The 25,073-nt window shown below is 33.8% G+C and overlaps 3 protein-coding genes across 4 annotated transcripts in view; 1 reads left to right on the forward strand and 2 right to left on the reverse strand.

The window, feature by feature from the left end:
- The window catches only part of LOC127865745 (glutamyl aminopeptidase-like), a 26,661-nt gene extending 23,485 nt beyond the window's left edge, over positions 1-3,176 (reverse strand). Inside the window, exon 1 of the mRNA XM_052405687.1 lies at positions 2,276-3,176. Within this exon, the coding sequence (XP_052261647.1) occupies positions 2,276-2,901 (626 nt within the window). The 5' untranslated portion in view covers positions 2,902-3,176. The remainder of the gene's footprint in view (positions 1-2,275) is intronic.
- LOC127865748 (ankyrin repeat domain-containing protein 40-like) overlaps positions 1-14,773 on the reverse strand; it is a 176,449-nt gene extending 161,676 nt beyond the window's left edge. The window contains exons 1-4 of one of the 2 annotated variants that reach the window (XR_008042758.1): positions 14,596-14,773; positions 13,274-13,422; positions 10,668-10,844; positions 9,472-9,834 (exon numbers count right to left, since the gene is read on the reverse strand). Coding sequence is in view for 1 of the 2 variants with exons in the window: in XM_052405690.1 (XP_052261650.1) it covers positions 9,524-9,834; positions 10,668-10,844; positions 13,274-13,422; positions 14,596-14,726 (768 nt within the window). In the remaining variant the exon portion in view is untranslated. Of the gene's footprint in view, positions 1-9,439; positions 9,835-10,667; positions 10,845-13,273; positions 13,423-14,595 lie in introns of those variants that run through there. The other variant, XM_052405690.1, reaches the window with a different exon arrangement.
- A 36-nt stretch (positions 14,774-14,809) lies between these two features.
- Positions 14,810-25,073, forward strand: part of LOC127865749 (transducin beta-like protein 3) — a 74,831-nt gene continuing 64,567 nt past the window's right edge. The window contains exons 1-3 of the mRNA XM_052405691.1: positions 14,810-14,958; positions 19,416-19,467; positions 22,346-22,489. Coding sequence (XP_052261651.1) covers positions 14,939-14,958; positions 19,416-19,467; positions 22,346-22,489 — 216 coding nt within the window. The 5' untranslated portion in view covers positions 14,810-14,938. The remainder of the gene's footprint in view (positions 14,959-19,415; positions 19,468-22,345; positions 22,490-25,073) is intronic.

Below are 25,073 nucleotides of genomic sequence, written 5' to 3' on the forward strand. Positions count from 1 at the left end.
AAGCAATGCTTATTTTGTATATGTTTATACATAAATCCATTATATATGCATTTATGAAAGATACAAACTTAGATCATAGACATTTTCTTTAATGTATAAATATATTTTGATTCACGGCACACAGTTTCAAGTTGCAGTGCTTCTCTTTTAATGGCTTGCAAGTTTTCACAATGAATATGCCATGATCATGCTTCAGTTGAGAAGTTATGGTGATGGATAAACTTTTGAACTTTGTTGGATTCGTATACAACTTTCATAAATTGCCAACACGTATGAGTAACATGTAGTTCATCATTTGTGAACAAAAGCTGTCGGAACCGAACTAGTTCGAGTTGCTGAGTTCATAAATAAAATTATATAGTTTCCGTCTGGACTATTTAAATGTTTTAATGTTTATGTTTGATTATGTAAAAATGATGGATTAATCATTATCAAGTCATATCGTAACAAATAAGACGGGGATTTTTTTTATTTGTTCACACTTTGTTTTGTTGTTAATGCCATTTAATAACAAAACTATACTATTTTGAATTTTCTATAATCATTATAATAGCAAACAAAGTTCATTAATAAACGTTACAAGGGTATACTTTATCTCTACACCACAGAAGCTTTCAACGAGTTTAATGCGTATTAAAATCTCGTTTTGAAAGCTAAAGTTGTTTACCGCACGCAATAGGTATGACGAAAATGTACGAAATGTCATTTAAAAAGTAATTCGATATTTACCATATAGTTCATAACAAGTTAAAAAAACACTTAAAATTTCAATAATAAGTGCGCGTAAACACTCAAATACCAAAAGTGTTTTAACACTTAAAAAAACCTATATTAATTTGAACAGCTCGTTATTCGAAACCTTTGAGGTGGATAAAATGCACGTTTAAAATAAAAGTACATTTAAATATACAAGTACTTAAATGGTTTAACACATCAGGTAAAGTGAACCGTATGGACCACACCACTATATTCTATTAACCATGACCTCGATTCTAAATTAACAACATTTCGACCGTATAAACACAATATGCAACTGTTTTTTCGTCGATGTTCGGGTACCATTTCTTATAATCTTTTATTATTATTCGTTATTCATCAACGTTTTGTTTTGGGCGTTCAATAAACCAAACCTTAAGTTGATTTTTAATGAACTATTTAAAGCAATTAAAAAGGTATAAACGAGGAAGTGCGCAAAACTGACAAAAACGGGTTTTCAGTATTACAAAGTACATAAAAACACGTTGAAATGCATTCGTTTTGAAAGTAAAAACATTGTGAATCGAAACGAATTAAATGTTACAAAACTTGCACTGTATTGCTTAAATCTTTGCATACATTTATATACCAGAAGTACAGTTATCAACCTTACGAAAATTAAAAAAAAAGTTGTTTTTTTCCTTTTTTTACTTGTATTACTTATGCATGTCTCCTTTTTTGCTGCGTTGTATCACATGCGTCCCCGTGAAATAGCAACGTAGTCTAATTTTAACAGATACGTTATATATGAGTCGCGTTCTGAGAAAACTGGGCTTTACGCATGTGCGTAAAGTGTCGTCCCACATTAGCCTGTGCAGTCCGCTTATCAGGGACGACACTTCCCGCTTTTATTGTATTTTTAGTGTCAAGGAAGTCTCTTCTACACGAAAATCCAGTTAAGGCGGAAAGTGTCGTCCCTGATTACCCTGTGCGGACTGCACAGGCTAATCTGGGACGACACTTTACGCACATGCATTGAACCCGGTTTTCTCAGAACGCGACTCATATTATCACGATAAAATATTCAGATAAGCTTGTTAATATTAAAATATTGTAACACAAACGATCCATTTTAATAATAATATCACTAGTATGTCTTAATTGTTCACCTTTTTATCAAAGCATATTGGAAACGGGAACGCGCGCTTCATTTAATTTTTCAACATTGATTTGCTTAATATTAAGAATTAAATATGAAAAGGGAAATAGTTTTGTCTTGCTTTATAATAAGTAAAACGAACGACGCTATTCAGAAATATGTTGTTGCTGTTGTTGTTTGAGTTATGGTGATTTGAAAATTGGAATATGGTCTATTACGAGTTGATTTTCGTGTTTCGTTAGGTCGGATGCAAAACGAACAACGATAAGACGGTGTATACACGTACCACCTATAATGTACTACGTGATGTCACGCAAAAAGCGATACAAAGAGTAACTGTGTAAGTACGAAAAAAAAGGCACAACACAAATCGGCTGCATCTGTGCCAATGCCAATGTACTGTGCATTTTGTAACATTACCTTTCTTCCGTGCCAATTTTATACGTGCTTTTATAAAAGCCGACAATAGCCCGTGTGAGCGACCCGTCGAACTGCAGCCGCAGCAGCACGATTCCCACGTGCATCGGTTCCATCGTTTGAACAACCCAAAACTGATTAGCCGGGTACCAAAATGTGCGGGAAATCGCTATACTGGCGCCGTCCGCCTTTTGCAGCGTGGTACGAGTAACATTCATGTAATTCGTATGAATAAGAATAACGTTTGTTGCCTGTGTAACGTTTAACTCGACTGTTTCGTTTCCGTAAAACCATCCATTGTTGTTGTAAAAGTCCGGATATAAGGTGATGTCGTAATGTATCGGTTTCACATGCTTCGGAAGTCGTAGATTTTTCCATGGTTCTTGAATGACAACGTCAGGCGGATTCGATGACGTCACGTCTGGTCCTGAAGTAGTTCCACCTAAAATCGGCATTCCTTCTCCGTGGCTCCCATTTTGAGAGCCTGTACATGCATTGTCAGTAAGTTTCCAGACGACAACACCCACTATCACGGGCACAGCTATAACTAGGAAAATTAAGAAATAAAACAAACGCTTGTTAATCGAAATGTTCGTCTTGTTACTCTTAACACTTAGAGGCTCTTCCATAACGTCGATTTGTTTAAATTCCAAAATAGATGTACCAATGATCTGGCCACCTTCAGAGCTATTCAGTTTGAACCGAGATGCTTCGATCCTCTTATGAAATCGCGTTTAGAGCGCTTCTTCGGTCCGTTCGTATAAATATTTACAACTGAACGCACTACTGATTACGATCCAGATATACAACATGTTAGATATATGTAAATCTCTGTCATAATTTACATACGTAAATTGCGCGCTACAATGTAAAACGTTGCACTTATCAAGAATGGAGCGAGCAACGAAAATCAGAGCCAGTGGCTTAAAGCAGGATGTGAAAAAAAAAGCGGAAACCAGGTCGTAAATAATGTGCAGATTTGAGGAGTATTTCGTGCCCACGACCGGGAACGAGATAGCGGTAATAAGACAACGCACTGTTAAATCTGTTAAATTCATTGTTAATCAGCGGTGGCGAGACAAAGACACAAATAATTAATTGGTCGCCCATGATGCGTAAATTGTTAATTCATTTCCCAAATGTTGTTTTCGAAGAATTAGACGAAATCATGCCATTTTGTAACTTGTCACACAAATCTGTAGAAGACGTTTATTCATTTAAATTGCTTGTTCACAGCGTAACTAAATAACATACCGGTACATGTAAATAAGAATGTATTTAAAGATTGTGAAAGATTCGAAAAAGAAAGTATGCATTACATAAAAACAGGAAAAAAACATTCCTGGGTTAAGAAATTCTTTATAATATCAACACAGTAATCAGCAAAATTATATACAATAATTTATATTGGCTAAGATTTTAACAACATAGTCGAGAGGATCCGTGCACGATCATCTGAGGCAATTGAGGCAATCCGTAATTGTTATACTCGTGACCCTTGATTTGGGGCTACTTTTGAGGAAAGGTGGCAAAGTTGAGCAAACTTAGAAGAGGTCCGCTAAACAAGTTTACCCACCAGTATTTATAACTCTTGGCCTTGTCATTTAAGCGATCAGTTTGCTTTACAACTCTATTCTAATCAGGTCAGTCGTGAGGCAATGCCAATTTTAAACCCCGAGCCATTAGCAAAGCTGGGCATTGTTTTTTGTGGACATTTTCACATTTGTTTTGCTGTGTTCATATGATAAATATGATCTCTGTAAGTGTTCAAATTCACCCAAAAGCATGATTTGAATCAACTTTGTAGATATTGCTTTATTCCAAATATGAAAGCAATGGACTTCCTTGGTTTCACATGAGAGAAGATTTTCTCTATATATAAAACTGTTGACCCCCCCCCCCCCCCGGGCGAGGCAAGCTTTGACATCAGAGGCATACTTTGAACGCTTTGAAGAAGACCTCTGGAGACTGATACCCACTGAGTAAGAAAGCCACTGGGTTTACGGTTTCAAACTATTGGTGTAAAAATGTTTTCCGTATATAAATAAATATAAAACATGGTACCCAGGTGCAGGGAAGTTTTGACCCCAGGGGCATAATTTGAACAAAATTTGTAGAGGACCTCTTAATGATGGTACATGTAAGTTCCATATATGAAAGGTATTTCCTATATTAGCTTATGTAAATTGGTAAAAACCAGTTTTTAACCTATATGCCTTTGAAAAAATTCGTAGCGGACCTCCAGCCAAATATGAAAGCCATGGCTGTGCTTCACAATGATAGATGAGACAATTTTTCACGTCCTCAATACTGTAATTGTTACATCGACATGATTTTAAAAAAGTGTTCAAAACTATCACTTGAGATATTTTTCTGATTGTTCTACTGTTTTATTGCTCTTCATAAGATATGTAATGATAAATTCGTTCGTAACCTAACAAAAACTAGTTTTGCCATTTTAAATATGGTTGAAAGTATTAAATAGCCGAGGCCAAAAAATCCTAAATCAATAGCCTTGGCTTAAGATTTTACTTAAGAGCAAATATTTTGGATGAGGCAAAACTAAAAATAAACATTTCAATATTACTTGAACAATACTTGTTAATGAAACAAAGTGATTTTTGAGCGTTTATTGCATTACAAAAAATTAAATAACACACATGCACAAGATTCTTATAAACTGTTTGCATCAATATTTACAAACTGGTACCATGGATTAGCGTAGCAATACAATCTGAACAATGGAAAAAAAACAACACGTACTTGGATTTCATAAGGTTTGTATATTTAATAAACTTATTCTTAAATCATTTATGTATTATAAGTATATTTTGAATACTTTTTAAGTCAAAACGCTCCAACGAAAAATTAAAAAAATCAAACATATTGAATACTTTTTAAGTCATAACGCTCCAACAAAAAATTAAAAAATTCAAACATATTAAGTACACATGTTATGCTGTTTAAAAAAATGTTTTTTCTGATTTTGAAAACTCTTCATAATGTTTTTGGGGTCAAAATTGCAGGTACAAGTGATTTTTTTTTATTTAAGTGTAAAAATTCAAACATCTCAAAGTTTGTTTTTCAACTGATGGTTAGAAGATAGTGAACACATTCATGTGTATCTACAGTAAACATGAAAACACAGCCCAATTACTCTATTACATCATTCCCACTATGCTTTTAATACATGTACTAGAATATTTCATAAGTGTTCTGTATTGATATAACATGTAACATGACTTACTAATAAAAATTGTTCTGTACTTGTATACCGGTCTATGATGATGTGAATTGCACAAGTCATAATCAAACATATGTTCTGTTCTAACATCTTTACCGGTACGAGGAATACATTACCCTTAAAATTCTCATAATGGAATGTCTACAATAGATAAACATAATAAATAACACAAAAGGCTACCTTGTAAAACAGTAGAGGTTTTTTTTTTCACTGGAAAATGAACATTGAGCTCAATTTAAATAAACAAAAAATGTACACTCTTCAAGAAAGTCACATTCATGGATGGCACAGTTAATTTTGCATTTGTGTATACCTGTCAAATGTATAAACACTAAACTATCTGTTATGTTACAATTCCTATGTAAAATCAACGGTATCCTAAGTAAAGACAACCCTATAAGTTTGAAAATATACAGCATTATATACACACATCAAATCAATGCAGTACAAAAGAAGCATTTGATCACAATACAATTTTTTATTTCTAACAACCTTAAGAACATAAAATTTCATAAATTTAAACAAAATATTACAAATACATGTAGTAGTTTGGTCCCAAAATAGACAACTGCAAACACTGGACTTTACTCACTTATGTACACACCATGATGGAATGGTATATTGATCTATCATGGGATTAATTTAACAAGCAAACATTTAGACAAATATAAAAAGTAAAATTTACAATTGTGTGCAATTAAAACAATTGGAACATGTAGAACAACTGCAGTTTGTGTCTGTTATGATAACAAAAATCAAATTAAAGTTTCATGTGTGGTGTATTGGGATAGTATATATGAATAAAATACTTAAGTCTTTTGGAAATCTTACACAGTAATGTGTGAAAACCTCTGATTAAATAATACTTAAATTAGACTAGCATGCATAAACTTGAAAATAGAATGTTCGGTGAACTTCACGAAAAATAAATCCGATTTGTGAAATGTAAAGTCAGTTTTCTTTGCAATAATAAAATGGATTGAGATCAATCATCTTTCCCATGGCAATGCCCCCACTAAATATTCCCAAAATGATCACGCTAAAAGTGCATGTACATATAGCAACATTATAATGATTTTTGTAATACATTTCAAGGGCATGTGTGTGTACGTGCACATGTATGTGTGTGTGTGTGCTTGTCAATGTGGATGTGGGCAGAAGATATATACATTTGTAGTTTTTAAACCTCAAAAGACAGAAACAAAATTGCTTAATGATTTTTGTTCTTAAATATTATTAAATTGATACATATGCAATTTTTTTGTGTCATATGCTATATCTTTAAGCACTGAGCATATTTATTATTGCATAACTTAACAGAACATAAAAAAGTGGAATCTTGAGCGTTCACAAGCTTTTTCTTTAATTTAACAAGACTATTGCCAAGCAATAAAAGTCCCCTACCTGCTCCACCATTGTCAGAAATTCCACCATTGTCAGAATATTTTTTTATTTGTTGCCATAGCAACCAGAATTTTTGACGTAGGAACAAAATGAAATGACATGCATAATGTCCATATTGCCATCTATCCATGATCCAAGTTTCATGAAAAAATATTAAGAACTTTTAAGTTATTGCAGGATCCAGAAAAAAACACATTTTCAGCAGTATTTCTAGTCTATTTGTTGCCATAGCAACCATAATTTTAGACGTAGGAACAAAATGAAATGACGTGCATTATGTCCATATTGCCATCTATCCATGTTCCAAGTTTAATGAAAAAAATATTAAGAACTTTTAGAGTTATCGCAGGATCCAGAAAACCACCATTTTCAGAGTTCTTTGTAGTCTATTTGTTGCCATAGCAACCAGAATTTTTGATGTAGGAACAGAATTAAATGACGCGCATAATGTCCATATTGCCATCTATCCATGTTTCAAGTTTCATGAAAAAATATTAAGAACTTTTAAAGTTATCGCAGGATCCAGATATAACACCATTTTCAGCAGTATTTCTAGTCTATTTGTTGCCATAGCAACCAGAAATTTTGACGTAGGAACAAAATGAAATGACGTGCATAATGTCCATATTGCCATCTATCCATGTTTTAAGTTTCATGAAAAAATATTCAGAACTTTTTAAGTTATCGCAGGATCCAGAAAAAAACACCATTTTCAGCAGTATTTCTAGTCTATTTGTTGCCATAGCAACCACAATTTTTGACGTAGGAACAAAATGAAATCACGTGCATGATGTCCATATTGCCATCTATCCATATTCCAAGTTTCATGAAAAAATATTAAGAACTTTTAGAGTAATCGCAGGATCCAGAAAAAAACACCATTTTAAGCAGTATTTCTAGTCTATTTGTTGCCATAGCAACCACAATTTTTGACGTAGGAACAAAATGAAATGACGTGCATAATGTCCATATTGCCATCTATCCATATTCCAAGTTTCATGAAAAAATATTTAGAACTTTTAGAGTTATCGCAGGATCCAGAAAAAAAAACATTTTCAGCAGTATTTCTAGGCTATTTGTTGCCATAGCAACCACAATTTTTGACGTAGGAACAAAATGAAATGACGTGCATAATGTCCATATTGCAATCTATCCATATTCCAAGTTTCATGAAAAAATATTAAGAACTTTTAGAGATATCGCAGGATCCAGAAAAGTATGACGGACTGACGGATACAAAACCATAAGTCCCCTACGGTGAAACCGGTATGGGAACTAAAAATAACCTAGTGACCTAGTTTTAAACCATACCTGACCCAGTTTAAAACTCTTTCAAGAATTATTGGGACAAATGTCCTAGCCATGTTTCATAAAGATTCGGCCGAAAAAGTGGCCTAGTTTTCAAACTGCGCCTAGATATTCCTAAGACAAATGTTTTGACAAACTGTCATAAAGATTAGGCTAAAAATTTGACTTCTAGAGGGTTCACAAGTTAATTTTACATTGTGAACACGTTTTTGACTCCATCTGAACAAGCTTCAAACTAAGTCAAGATACCATAAAGACACATTTCTGACCAAATTTTTACAATAATTAAGTCTTTTAAAGTAAATGTTGAAGATGAACGACACACAAATGGGGATCTGAACATTATGCAAATTATAATATTTGCATTTTGATCTCAGGTAAGCTAAAAATTACAGCTTGATAAATCATGGCAAGCAGTTGTTGAAAAATGAAAGTAAAGTTTGCATGCCATTTTTAGGTTGTAAGTTATCAGAAGAGTTATATTTAAGAATCTACCCAGACAAAAAATTGACAAGGAAAAATAAATAACTTATATACTTCTCAACAATACAAATAATTATGGAGACAAAACTGAAATATATATTTTTTATTTCAAACAAAATGTTTTTCACTTAACCTCCAAAAGTTAACGGCAATAACTTTGTACCAGTATATTTGGTAAAACTACAATGCAAACATAATAAACTAACAAGTAAATATAAAAGTAACAAAATAAACAAATTAAAACAAGGGACAAAATTGTCACAAAACCAGGTTTTCATTGTGAAAAAAAAATCTGATAAAGGGAGAAAACTCAAACTGAACTTTTGAAATGAACAAACAAAATTAACCCCCTTTGAAAGTTTGTTTAAAAAACAAACAAACTATTTTTAGTCGTGGCGACCTTGACATTGGAGATATTGACGTGATTCTTTCGTGCGACACACCGTACCATGATGGTGAACAAATGTGCCAAATGATTTTAAAATCTCACAATGAATGACATGGTTATGGCCAGGACAAGCTCATTTATGGCCATTTTTGACCTTTGAACTCAAAGTGTGACCTTGACCTTGGAGATATCGACGTAATTATTTCGCGCGACACACCGTCCAATGATGGTGAACAAATGTGCCAAATGATTTTAAAATCTGACAATGAACGACATAGTTATGGCCCAAACAAGCTTGTTCCGCCAGCCCGCCAGCCAGCCAGCCCGCCCGCATTTCGACAATCTAATAACCAGTTTTTTCCTTCGGAAAACCTGGTTAAAAAATCTCCGAACAAAAGAAGAAAAATACCATAAATATAAATAGCTAATACAATATTTGTTCACGCTGGAAACTGTCGCCGAGATCCCCCGCATACACCCGAGAACATGCAGACATTGCTCTGTTTGTCAAAACCAACTCAAGCTCTTGAAAATCCACTAGCCGCGCCACATCTTTATCTTTCCTTAAAACTGTGTTCGGAAGTTTGCGTATCTTGTGCACAAGCTTTCTGTCCACTCCAAGCTCTCTTGTAAGTAAAGTCATCAGGGAGTCATATGTTAGATTGCTGCGACTCAGTTCGACCTCTATAAAGTCTTTGTCTGTTAAATAGGCTACCCTGACTTTTAAAACAAGTTCTGAAAAGCAAGTTTTACTATGTTTGAATGCATTTGCCTTTTGCATAGTTGATGCTTAATGAAATTTGAGACAAGGATTACACAAGAATTTTACAACTGGAGGTACAGAGCTGAACTATACCTTACACATATACTAATTAAACATTAACAACAGTATCATTATGTTCACAATTTAGATATCTTATAATGATCACATTCTCAAATTCTGAAGAACATTGATGGTCAAAAGCACTATTGGTGCAGCCGTGCAAACACATCAAATTAACTACTGCTTTCTCACAAACAAACATGACTAATACCAATACACAGCTTGGTAAGCTATGGAGGACAAATCCGCATTTTATGGTGATGACAAATATGAAGTTTTAACATTATCATTTAACAAATGTGGAATTTGTTTCCCCTTACCAACTTATAATATTTTATGCAGACTGACTGACCACCCAACCCACTGAAAGAGTGATTACATTCAACCCCCTTTCAAAGCTAGTTTGGGTGGCTATAATATAAATCATGAAAAACAAGACATTGCAAAGCAATATTGTCCCCTACCAGTGAAACTCCACCATTGTCAGTAAAAAATTATTTTTTTATTTGTTGCCAAAGCAACCAGAATTCTTGACGTAGGAACAAAATGAAATGATGTGCATAATCTCCATATTGCCATCTATCCACGTTTCAAGTTTCATGAAAAAATATTACGAACTTTTTAAGTTATCGCAAGATCCAGAAAAGTGTGACGGATTGACAGATTGAGCGCAAACCATAAGTCCCCTTCGGTTTCACCGGTAGGGGACAATAAAGCTTCAAAAAACAACCAGAATACTTCTCACCATTTGGATCTACATTTGGAGGTCTCTGAATGCTGCCATTGACGACAGGGGCGTGGTAAAGGGGTTCCTGAGGTCCTGAGGGTGGGTCAGTTTCCCCACTGCCATAAGGAAATACTGGGTACTTGAGATAGCTGGGTGTGATGGGCAGGGGCTTACCATCCTTGTTCCCTCCAGAATCTGTAGAGTACATTTACAGTGGTGTGTATCGACTATAAAGGCACACCATCTAATTAATAAAGATTAGTCAATACAGTGTATGAGAAGACACTTGTTGTCAAAAGTATGTGTTAACAAAGAAAGCAAATATCAACATAGTTGTTATAAGCTTTTAAAAATTATCACAATCCCACACAAAAACAAAGACAACAACAAGAGGGCCATTGGCCCTAAGGTGCTCACTTGAAACCATAAGAAACTTAACTATTTTAAAATGTGGAAGTTCAAAATAATGGAACAGTGCTGTATGACAATTAAATATTTATTTTTTTCTGATTTTTGTTTAACTCAACTGAGATATCATTGCAACAAATGTTTTCAGCAAGGTTCATTAAGGTTTGATAAAGAAAGTGACTTCTTGAGTGAACAGATGATTCACCATTTTTGTATAGCTCACATGAGTATAGTTTCATCATTTACTGAGATTTCATTCAGAAAGATTTTTGTACCAAGTTTAATGAAGATTTGACAATAAATGGGGCCATTACAGCGTTAACAAGGTTATATAGGACTACAAGGATTTTATAGAGCCATTTAAGGAAAAAATGGCACCATCCTATGGGGGCCATGTTTTTCAAGGAACGTACACCATTTAAAAATACAGCAAAGATATTATGAGAACAAATGATCTGACCAAAGGTTCATGAAGATTGGACTGCAATTGTTACTTAAACAGTGTTAACAAGGTTTTATTTTGTCATATAAGGACAACTGGTGGTCATGTTTTTAACACACCAGAACCATATTTTAACTCGATCCAGATATAATTAGAACAAATCTTATGACCAAGTGTCAAGAACATTGAACCATATGTTTGACTTCTAGAGTGTTAACAATCTTTAACAATAGCTACAATTGCCATACAAGGAAAACTGCCTAGCCCTTTGTCAGCCACATTTTATAACGGACCACAATCATTTTTGAACAAGGCCCAGATATCCTTAGAAAAAAAAAATCCTGCCAAGTTTCATAACAGATTTTCCCATACCTACTATAGCCGCCATATAAGGAAAACTGACAAGCATCCCGGCTGTCATTTTTTTAAAAGACAGAAAAAAAAATTACACTGCCAAGATATCATAATTTTTTTAATGTTTCTACCAAGTTCCATGATGGGACTTAAAATGAGACTCCTAAAGTTTTAGGAAGGTGTTAGTATAGCCATACATGGACAATTACCCCACTGGAGTCCATGTTTTTGAATGGACCAGAACCATTTTCAAACTAAACACAGATAGCATTTGGGCAAATATTCCTACCAAGTTTCATGTTGGTTGAACTATTTATAAGACTTCAAGAGTATTAACAAGCTTTTCTTTTACTTGAAATAGTGAACCTATTTTTTTTTTTATTTGTGATCCAGTTTTGAAGTTTCATGAAGATTGGACTCTAACAAGGTACCGGTAAATATTGAAAAGGCAAAACACATGACAAACGACAGGCGAAAGGTGATCACAAAAGCTTTCCATGAGCACATTGTGCTAAGATGAGCTAAAAACAACAAATAACAAATACATGTTTAGCTAAGTGCAATCGAAATTGAAGAACCTGTTAGATTACAAAATCTGTTATCCATGGTTTAGATATTGATTTTCAGAGGGTAATGGTAAAACAAAGTCATGACTAAGATCATTATTCTCAAACGTTATTCAATGAGAATTGCTTGGATTCAGAGCTCCAGATAAGGATTTAGTCTAAAGGGTATTTCACCCCCTGATATTATTGTTAGAGCATATTTTACTCCTTTGTTTCAGCCAAAAAGGGTATTAAGGAATATTTAGGGGTATTTTTCATTTCCATAGAAATCTGACAAAGTAAATGGCGTGTTTAATCTAGAAATAGTATTATTTGTTATTTATATTATTAAATGCAAACAGAATGAATTTAAAATGAAGATATGAACAGAATTTCTTTAAAATTATTCCGGCAGGAGCCCAAGTCGCTTAAAACATCCCATTTTTATTACAAGCTTATTTTTATTGACTTACTTTTGATTCAAAGTTTAACTTACACTGAAAACTCAACTGAATTATTGGTTAAACGGGTTACGCACTTTAATCGATTAAAAATACGTACCAAGATTTGTAGGGCGTTTTGTTACATACTGGGCCGATTTTGAATGCGTTTTCTTATTTTTTAATGCGTAAATACGCAGATACGCCTCTTATCTGGAGCTCTGCTTGGATTGTTTGCACAATTTTCACATTTTTTAAAATTGGGTTTCCTTTTTTTTAAAGTTGGGTTTACATTCTGAGGGGAATATGAAGACTGATGTATTCAGAAACAATAATTATTCTTAAAGCAGAAGAATATGGCTGACATTAAGTCCTAAAAGGCTATTAAAACTGTAAATAAAGTTCACCATATTCATTACAAGAAAAGGAGCCTACAGTCCAATATGTGTCGTATCTCTGCTGTGTTGGTGAGCTGTGCAGGCAACTCCTTGCTTGTGTTCTGAACATCCTTGTCTGCTCCATGATCTAACAGGTACTTGACAACATTCACATGATTGCGCTTGCAGGCCCAGTGTAAGGCTGTCCTGGAACATGGAAAAAACATTAACAAACAATCAGGAGCTACAATTGTTTGCGAAATGCTACAGCCTCTTCAGGTGCAGAATAGAAACAAAAACTAATTTCCAATTGTGAAGATCTGATACAATCTGTTGAACATTGATGACAAATTGGCTAAAAAGACCAACATTTCCATCAACACAGACCATAATTATTCAAGTTTAGTGGCAATTTGGTACACTATAAAATTATTAACAGGATTCAGGTTTCAACCATATAGCCTAGGAAGCCAGAATTTAGCCCAATCCAAAAGAAGCCCTCAATTAAATGTCAAATTTAGACTACACTAGGTTTATATGCAAGTTTGAAAGAATATCCCACAGGGATTTAATATGATTTTAAAAGCAAAATTTTGCTGCAAGGCATTGGAATCATAGTCGATATTAAAGAAGAAGCTGTTTCCCAAGAGTATCGCTAAATTTACTGCAGTCAAGTCAAGTAATATTTATTTATAAAGTCTGGTATATATACATATAAACACAAGCTCTGAAGAGCTTTTAAAACCAACTTATAAACTCAACATTTACATGATAACACAATAGCACATATAGTATACAACTACCTAACGTAAGACATATTATTTAAAGAAAGTTAAAACTGTTTAACATGACAAAATGAGCAATACATGGTAGCACAACATTGGATAACGAAATCGATTATTTATCAAACCAGTCAATCAATTAATTATTTAGATAATTAGACAAACAAAACATTCAACCGAGCAAACTGCTAAAATTGAACCTACTCAAGCATAGATGTCTGTAGATACAGATTTTGAAAAAGCATAGTTATTTTATAGCATTAAAATATAATAAAATAATCTGACAAGAATCATTAATCATGAATTTTTACATAGGTTTAGTACAATAAGGTTTAAATAACAAATTTCAGTGTGTATTCTATAACATGAATATAAAGCATTTGGACACATAGTATTTTATCATCCGCAGCCGCTGCACATTTTTTCAACGAGAGACTAAAATGATACACGTATACAATAAGCTTTTAAATTAGCAAAGCAAAGGTTTCACATCAGTTTGTAATCACTCCCCACTTCTTCTTTGGTGAATTAAATATAAGTTATAACTTATTTATAAAAATATAAATTTATAAGCAACAAAATGAACATGATTGCTCACCACCCGTTGATATTGTTTTTTGAATTTACGTTAACATGGTCGTATTCAATCAGCCTCTTCAACTGATCGAGATCACCCGTGCACGCAGACTCCCGTAGCTTTTCCTCCTTTTCAGTTTCTCCTAGATTCATGTTGGAACTTCTAATTGCGGATTTAAAGTCACAATGATAATTATCATCGTCACCGGATTTACTGTTTTTACAACCAACTGTTATTTTGGAAGCACACACATGCTAACTTCGAATGACAATTAAACATTTTACATTGAACGTTTTGCCTGTCCATCATTTATTTTGCATGACAGTTACATATTTCAGTTAGGAAATATACAGACATCAGGACAATGAACCAATTAAAAGCAAAGTGTGTACCTTTTGGTGTTGGTATTATATTTTTTAAGTGGAGTAGTGTTCGGATATCGTCTGCAATAATCGATAAAAAAATTATTAATAATTAGTTCATTTTCCATAATATTTCTTAAAATATAATATATTTATATTTTAAACCTGCTATTCTGAGGTGTAGGAATTTACCACCGTGTGCTTGGACATTTCACTATCAGAGAACAGTATAGCTAAAGAAACTTCAGCGTACAGTTTATACACAGGCAGCAGTATCATAAATTTGCCCCCCCCCCAAGTTTACCCCAGGGGTTCCAGATTGTTAAATGTACACCTATTGTGTATGGTTTGACTTTTCAACACCGAATATTGACAAAAATACATAGTTTGAAAAAAATAACCCTCATATAGGTATTATATATACACAAGGTATGAAACGCACTATATGCCTATTGCTGAAAGATTGTGGAACACTGGACGTGACCTTTTTCATCGAAAACACACATGTTCCCATGCAGTTGCCGACAAAATGCAACTGGATTCGTTAAAAGACAGTTAAAGCAACGAGATTACACTACTAACCGATCTCCTGCTCGGCTAATAACTTTAATATTCTCGGGGAGATTCGCATTTCAAGAAAGTCAGTCACATCGCTGTTTTTCTCGACATGTAAGAGCAGAATAGATACATTTTAAATGTTTAAGATAGTATTTGTGAAAGAATATATCAGTTAAATGTGGAAAATGTCAATCTTTCCAATCAAGTGGTTGATTTGGGCCAACAACTGCATTTAAAAGCTGTTTTGGACCGGTCGTTGTTAACTGTCAACTTTTCGGGAATTTCTGGTTGACTTTCCTAATGGGGTTGGTCCATAACTATAAAGTCACGCCAATCAAAAATCATAAAAAGCGACATTTAAAGTTATGGTAGCCAGAACTAAGAACAGTACTGAGACGCTTCAAATATGGCTCTGAATCTTTTATAAGGTTTCATAATGGCTGTCAATGAGACCACAAAACCTTGGATGACTATAGGGCTTGACCAGGCTTCCTGAAAAGGCCGGACCGCCGGTCTTGTCCGATAAAATTCTTTACGGTCCGGCGAAGTTTCTAATATCAATGGTCCTTGTGACAGGCCAAAAAATATTATGACTAAATAACGAAAAGTCTAATAATTGCCAAAAGAATGAAAATACCCATTAGAATCATTCTTTTCGTGAATGTCGAGCCTTTTTGTCATTAAAAACACTACCACGTCATTAGTTCTTAAGAGTGCTCTCCTTTTGTTGTTTTTTCGAAAACATCAATTAGATTCAATTTTATTGGTCCGACATATTACCATCTATCCAATTACAAAGGTTGTAACAAAAAAAAATTGGGAAGCAGTCGAATATAGGCGGTAATTTTGGGCAAAAAAATTCACTGGCAGGCGTCGTTTGATTACAACTTCTAGATGAAATAAATGAATTTCTTTGCCCTGATAAAAAGCGCGAGCAAATTGGCGTGGGTGTATTTATTTATAAATAAAAATTTCGTAGCGGGTACAACATTGAAATCACTTAATTTCCATTAAAAATTTCGTTGTAAGCTTCAACTAAAGTACCGGGTTATCTTGCAAATTATTTGGCATTGACATTTCCTATTAATAAAATATAATTTAAACACGCTGTATCGTTACTGTTACGCTGTTTCAGTTCCTTCATTATTGAAACAATTATTGTATTGTATACTGACTGAATGTCAAACATTTTTAGCTCGACTATTATATATAAAATATATATAGTGGAGCTATCCTACTCACCCCGGCGTCGGAGTTAGCGTCTGCGTTACCGTGCAAATGTTAAAGTTTTCGTACTACCCCAAATATTTTCTTTGTCCCTTGACATATTGCTTTCATATTTTGCATACTTGTTTACCAACATGACCCCAACCTATAAACAAGAGCAGACAACTCTATCAAGCATTTTGTCATAATTATGGCCCCTTTCCACTTAGAATATGCAGCAAATGTTAAAGTTTGCGTACTACCCCAACTATTTTCAATGTCCCTTGACATATTGCTTTCATATTTTGCATACTTGTTAACCAGCATCACCCCAACCAATAAACAAGAGCAGACAACTCTATCAAGCATTTTGTCATAATTATTGCCCCTTTTATACTTAGAATATGCATATTATGGATAAATCTATGTAAAAGTTTGCGTACTACCCCAAATATTTCCTATATCCTTTGACATATTGCTTTTATATTTTGCATACTAGTTTACCAACATGACCACAACCTAGAAACAAGAGCAGACCACTGTATCAAGCTTTTTTACATAATTATGGCCCCTTTTACACTTAGATAATTGAACATTTTGCTTAAATTGCCATAACTTCTTTATTTATGATCACATTTTATTAATACTTAGACAAAACAACACTTACCTGAATACCACAATGGATTCCACACCCAAACAATACCCCACGCCCCTACCAAGAATCCCTCCCCCCCCCAATTTTTTTTTTAAACATCATCTTATAAATTACCCCACCCCACATTATACCCCCCGCTCACCCCCCCCCCCCTACCCCCCCCCCCAATTTTTCTAAACATCATCTAATAAATTACCCCACCCCACATTAAACCCCCCTCTCACCCCCCTACCCCCCCCCCCCCCCAATTTTTTTTTTCTCCTTTTTTTTATTTTTGAAAGATCGTCTAATAAATGACAACACCCCACATTATACCCCCTCTCATCCCCCCCCCAAAAAAAAACTTTATTTTTATTTTTGAAAGATCATCTAATAAATTATTGAATATGAACAATTTTCCCATGATGGCTTACGTTATAATGTCAAGCACTCGAATAGTCGAGCGCGCTGTCCTCTGACAGCTCTTGTTTTTATTTGGTGCTGTATGTGTCAATATGTTGGTTTGGTCTTCATTATGTTTAGCAATGCTAATGAAAATAAAAACTTTGCTTAATTCATCAGTTATAAACTCGCGCTGTTTGGTAAGGTGAATTTTGTCCGGACAGGCTAACTTTTCCATCAGCCTGTCCGGTTGACAGGCACTTTTTGGGACTTTTGAGAAAACCTGGTCTTCTCAAATGCAAAATACCTATGCCTATGGCTTGTAGCTATGCTGGCTTGATTGGGAATAATGCCCATTTTCATATGATGTGGCTAACACAATACATAAAGTTCATAAATATTTTGAAAGGATATGAATGAGAACTATATAAAACCACACTCAGACCATTTTCCACAGAGTGCATTCAATGTGTTGTCAGTAACATCAATATAATTGAATTGAAAGTGTAATTAGTTTGAATGCTCAATTGTGCAAATTCAATCATAAATTTACATAATTCCAGTTTTGTTTGAACTCTTAAATAGTAAAATAAATGACACACATGCAATATTTGTGTTTTCATTGCTAAAGAAACAACAACAGACAGAAAAGATTTGCCATAATTTTGCAAGGTCTGTTACAGATGATGTGAAAACCATCAACATGTGTGACTAAAACTTTCTAAAAGCCCAACTGTTATCCTTAGAACAAAATTCCTACCAAGACAATTTGTCTCTCTGTCAGGCAACACAATTTTCTACATTTGTATGAAGTAATGCACATAATATATAATGAAACGGAAGGAGAAGGAAACTGTATTTGCGAACAGCCGAATCAATTTACTGGATGTCGTCAATTGCCTCCCTCTTGGGATAATTGATTCCTAATGATTTAAATCATTCTAATAAGCATTTTTCAAATAGCAATCAGTGTGAGACGTTTCCAATTTGATTTTCATTGTATTGTTATGATTTCTAAACGCTAGAATCTTACTTTTTTATGATACTTTCTTACTTCAAAGAGAAAAACATATATTCTCAATTTCTTTTTGACAGGTGAGAAACTGACATACCAGAGGACACTAGGTGTTTTCATGACCTGATTGAGATGGGTTTTGACTTTTTCAAGGAAAAGATATTATAAGCTAACTCAGGCTTTACATGAATTTGCAAGACATTTAATAAGCTTCTCATCTCTTACTCACTGTTTGCAGCTAACATTTGGAAATGATTGAACATGGCTGTTGTTTCTGTCTGTTGTTTCCATTAATCCGTAATCACAAACAATATTTTAGTACACATTTTACTCTCACTCACTTTCTATTGTTCAATGATACACTGATAAACATGAATATGTTTTAATAAATAATTATCATCAAGCACATACAATAAAAAAAGTTTTATGACAGTATTGTTCAACAGATGTGGAAAATTGTCTGACTGTGATAGATGCTCAAATTCAAATTGTTGTTGTAGGATTCACAGTGTCTGCTTTAAAGTATATGCATATGGAACAATTTCTTTTAGTATAAATACATAACTATTGACATAACTTGCTGCAGAATAACCAATGGTACTTTCAGTATATTTTTTGATAAAATGTTGTTGTTTTTAAATTTGATATCATAATTTGTTTTCAGTTTTGCTGTGAAAAGCAAGTATGAAGCATTTTATACAGCAGGAAAAATACAGGTATGCGTTTGACAATGCTCCCCAGATAACAAAAGAGGTTCTGAATACTTGAATAAACAATATAATTCGTATGTTATGCTCATAATTTTCCTTATATTTGGACGTAAATCTATATACAAGATATCGTTGACAGACGGTTAATTGTTTTTGCTTAGCTGTGGCCAGGGACGGTAATGGGTTAGTTGCCATATTGCTCACTTGCGATTTGTGTTTTGTGTTATGGTCCTTTCTTTCCAACAAAGAATGGCTACTTGGTTTTAATAAAAGGGTGCAACAGCGTGAAAACATGTGTTCTATGCATTCAAATTCAAAGTTTCTTTTTTTAAGTTGTCAATATCAATATTTATCTGAAATAAAACATTGTATAAATAAAGTTATTTCTTTCTTTACTGTGCTTTAAAAATCAATTGAACCGAGTACTGCAAGATATTTGTGTGAATTTCTAAATGGTGAATGTATATTGAATGTATATACTACGTAGCTGGCTAGAGTTTGTTTAAGTTTTATGATTAATTTTTTTTGAAGTATTTTGGAACTTCAATATTTTTATTATAAGTAAAATAGTTAAAAAAATATCTTAATTTGTTATATTGTTTATCAAATTGTATTTACAGTGCTAAATAATGTATTCACAGTGTTGTGATGTTGGTAGTAGTCTTTTGTAGTTAACTTACATACGGTAAGTATACAGTTATCCAGATACATTCGAATACTTGACTCATTTATCCAAATATTGATTTCAGACACGATTCCTATTCCTAATTTAAATTGAGATATTTACAATCATAAATGTTATTTTATTAACATTAACCTTTTTGATTTTACTCATGTTTGAAATTACTGTGCCAAAATTTGTTTAAACTAATGTTGTTAAGGAGTTAAAATTATTTATTCATGTTTGTGTATAAAGTACAACAGCAGACTAGCTCAGCCTATATTCAGAACTGCTTACCAGTACTATGCAAATACATTGATATGTGTTTAAAGGAGCATTGAGTAATTAAATTGAAGGGTTCAGGTGATGCTTAAAATGGAATATGCTATTATGCATATTAACCTTTTACTTAATATTTGAGTTTTTAACCAGGTTTTCCGAAGGAAAAAACTGGTTATTAGATTGGCGAATGCGGGCGGGCTGGCTGGCTGGCTGGCTGGCTGGCTGGCGGGCTGGCGGAATAAGCTTGTCCGGGCCATAACTATGTCGTTCATTGTCAGATTTTAAAATCATTTGGCACATTTGTTCACCATCATTGGACGGTGTGTCGCGCGAAATAATTACGTCGATATCTCCAAGGTCAAGGTCACACTTTGAGTTCAAAGGTCAAAAATGGCCATAAATGAGCTTGTCTGAGCCATAACTATGTCGTTCATCGTCAGATTTTAAAATCATTTGGCACATTTGTTCACCATCATTGGACGGTGTGTCGCGCGAAATAATTACGTCGATATCTCCAAGGTCAAGGTCACACTTTGAGTTCAAAGGTCAAAAATGGCCATAAATGAGCTTGTCCTGGCCATAACTATGTCATTCATTGTGAGATTTTAAAATCATTTGGCACATTTGTTCACAATCATGGGACGGTGTGTCCCACGAAAGAATCACGTCAATATCTCCAATGTCAAGGTCGCCACGACTAAAAATAGATTTAAAAAAAAAAAAAAAATTACAAAGGGGGTTAATTTTTTTGGTCATTTCAAAAGTTCAGTTTGAGTTTTCTCCCTTTATCAGATTTTTTTTTTCACAATGAAAACCTGGTTTTGTGACAATTTTGTCCCTTGTTCTTATAATAAATCCATTTGTATTGCTTAGTGAATTTTTTTTAAGTTCTCTTATTAATTTACACATTGCTCAGAAAGTGTCAAGCGATCAAAATAGTTTACTGTTGAGAATAGTTTTATGAGTTTTCTGTCTGTGTGCACTTATAATCTCTTCAACGTGAACATTAACCTGTGAGAGATGTTCCTGCTAAATGTGAAACACCTTATACACTTCAACTTGGTTTATTGTCCTGTACTAGGATAGATGATTGGTATCTGGACAAACAGCACCCGGATGATTGGCTCCCTATGTTTTTTTCATTCCCGAACCATTAGCACCTCGTAAATTTGTTGACCAGGACTATGGCATCAGATTTAATTGTTGAACCGGACAATCTACACCCGAGTTAAAGCGATTGATAAAGCCCGTCAATACTTTGTTAGACTGATCTGCTAAGTTGTTTGGTAAAAGAAATGATTTATAAATCCTGTAAACACACTGTCCTGTTATAAAACTTATTAAAGTGTGGACTGACTAAGCTAATCAGCTAATTGGTTCGAAAACACCTGTAAGCATATTAAAATATAATAAAGATTATCAAAGATAGTTAACGCCTTTCCGTAACTTTTGATTTTTCCCTAAAAAAACAAACTGTGAAAGAAAATAATAGTTAATACAAGAAGGAAAATGAATGTATTTCATAAAAAAAAAAAATCATAACTACACATAAAGATTTACAAAGGTTGTGTTAAATAAACTACGAATGTTCTTCCACAGCTAAGTAAAATCAAGTCTAATGTCTTTATTTGCGAAATAAGCGATTAGCCTTTTATCATATGCCAATTGTCTGGATGGACTCTTGAATCAAGTGCCAATTATCCTGGTTGACAAATTTACGAGATGCCGATTGTCCAGGAATGCAAAAAACGCAGGTAGCTGATTGTCCGGGTGCTGTTTGACCTACAATTTAGATGATTTCGTAAGTCAGAGTAAGCATGAATCTCTGGATTCTGGATCTGATGCATTACAGTAATTTACTATTTGGCAATCTGACTGCAGTATTATTTTTAATGCAGTTCTTGCAATAACAGATGAAGCAGTGACCATACTGTTTTTCAGGTTTCCAGTGATGGCCTGTTTATGTTCTGTGGTTGCGGTAACAAGGTGAATGTGTTGGAGATCGCCACGGGCAAGGTACAGATCTGCATCGGGGAGGAGCAGGATGAGGAAATTACAAGCTTCTGTGTCTCTCCAGACGATCAGGTATCAGTTGTATGCATGTAACCTATGTTGAAACCAGTGTTTATTTCAGTATATTATAATGATTTGACTAAATTTTCTAAACATTTTATTTTTTATGGACATGTGCCAAATAGTTAAACAAATGATACGAATTTCATATGATCAAGTATTCATTATGTTGATAATGAACATTGTATGTTCGTAAAAAAATATTTCATTGCTTTAATTGTGAATTGTTCTATTAAACTTTGAAGATTTAATTAAGATACTACCTCAAACTAAAATGCAAATAATAATCTTAAATTAATATGACAACTGAAAGATCAATTTTTATGTACCCCACTATCGTAGTGGGGGAGATATTGTTTTTGCCCTGTCTGTTGGTTGGTCTGTTGGTTGGTCTGTTGGTTGGTCTGTTTGCGCCAACTTTAACATTTGCAATAACTTTTGCAATATTGAAGATAGCAACTTGATTTTGGCATGCATATGCATCTCATGGAGCTGCACATTTTGAGTGGTGAAAGGTCAAGGTCAAGGTCAGCCTTCAAGGTCAAAGGTCAAATATATGGGTCAAAATCGCTCATTTAATGTACACTTTTGCAGTATTTCAATATTCAAGGTAGCAACTTGATATTTGGCATGCATGTGTATCTCATGGAGCTGCACATTTTGAGTGGTGAAAGGTCAAGGTCATCCTTCAAGGTCAGAGGTCAAATATATGTGGCCAAAATCGCTCATTTTTTGAGTTCTTTTGCAATATTGAAGATAGCAACTTGATATTTGGCATGCATGTGTATCTCATGGAGCTGCACATTTTGAGTGGTGAAAGGTCAAGGTCATCCTTCAAGGTCAGAGGTCAAATATATGTGGCCCAAATTGCTTATTTTATGAATACTTTTGCAATATTGAAGATAGCAACTTGATATTTGGCATGCATGTGTATCTCATGGAGCTGTACATTTTGAGTTGTAAAAGGTCAAGGTCAAGGTCATTTTTCAAGGTCAAATATATGGGTCAAAATTGCTCATGTAATGTCACTTCTGCAATATTGAAGCTAGCAATTTTATATTTGAAATGCATGTGTATCTCATGGAGCTGCACATTTTGAGTGGTGAAGGGTCAAGGTCAAGGTCCAGCGTTTTTTTTCCCCAAAGGGGAAAGGTACCTGTACCCCTACAATTGGGAATTTTTTGAGTCGTGAAATCTTAAAATTGGGAATTTTTCGAGTCGCGAAATCAATGAATTGGGAAAAATTCGAGTCGCGAAATAAATGAATTGGGAATCTTTAAAATGCATCTTCTCTACCATTAGTGGCTTCATTCTGCATCACAAAGCATCTTAAGCTCTAGGTTTTAACAGAAAAATGATATGTTTACAATCATGTCATGTGAAAATTGTTTTATTGCCACTTCAGTAGGAATGTGCCTGTCAATGAAAAAAAATCTTTTAGTGATAGGCGTAATCACTGAGGTTGCATAAAAAATAATATTAATAATTTTATTTAAGCTCTTAGAAGGCTCTTAAGCCCTGGACAGTCCTTTTTTGTGAAAACATATTTAGTAATATAGATTAACGTTTTAAAATAATAATAATAATGAATTATCAAATTATATGTTAAATTCCAAATGGGTGATAATCAGATCAAAGTCAAACATATCTCTCCTCACAGTCAGGCACAAAGTTACATTTAACTCAAAGCAACTTCTCAAACTCTTAACAGCTGGTCATTGTTTACATTTGCAGACAATGTACACAGGGTTTTTTTTGGCCCGATTTTATAGCCGAAATTCGGCTATGTTCCCAATCCCAAAAAGTATACTTTTTTCCCAAAATGTGGAAAAAATTTCCCAATTTCCAAAAAACAAAAAAAAAACAAAAAAAAAAAATTTTTTTTTTTTTTTTTAGAAAGAAGTCTTATGTGTATTTTATCTCAATTTTAATTCAATTACATCTAATAAAGTATTATATGATTTTTTCTTTTAATTTTAATGATTATAAAGAGTTAAATTAAATTTAGTATTTCCCTAATCAGTGGACTTTTCGTGTGGAAAAAAATGCTAATGAATTTATTTTCCCAATTTCATGAAAATACCGATAAAATTCCCAATTCCAAAGCCATGGGCTATCTTCCCAAAAAGTGGAGAAAAAACCCTGGTACACAACAGACAAATCAGAGGGTACTTACATTACATAACAAGAGCCTTCTGCAATGTTTTATGCGAGTGAAATTAAAAACTTAAAAAACAGAACAGGCGGGGGACTACTCTCAGTAGGCAGCATTGGCACAGTTGACTGTGTTGCAACAGTAGCTATATGTTCCACCAGAACAACATCTGTAGTGTGCTCTGTAAAAAATGTGTGATAAACTATAAAATAGATCTTGATTAATGTATGGAACATAGGTCAGATTTATCAACATTCCATTGATTTCAGTGACAGTCCCAACTTCCAGTTTCAGGTATATTTTTATGATGCAAGCATGCATGTTTGATTTCTAAAATTCTTTCAAGAATACTTCAATAGGATTGAGTAAACTTAGTCTCAATTAATCAACATCCATAAAGATATTTTTCCATTACTAAGATTACTAAGGTGTGATCACACT

This window comes from Dreissena polymorpha, chromosome 2 (assembly GCF_020536995.1).
Source record: "Dreissena polymorpha isolate Duluth1 chromosome 2, UMN_Dpol_1.0, whole genome shotgun sequence".
Lineage (NCBI taxonomy): Eukaryota > Metazoa > Mollusca > Bivalvia > Myida > Dreissenidae > Dreissena > Dreissena polymorpha.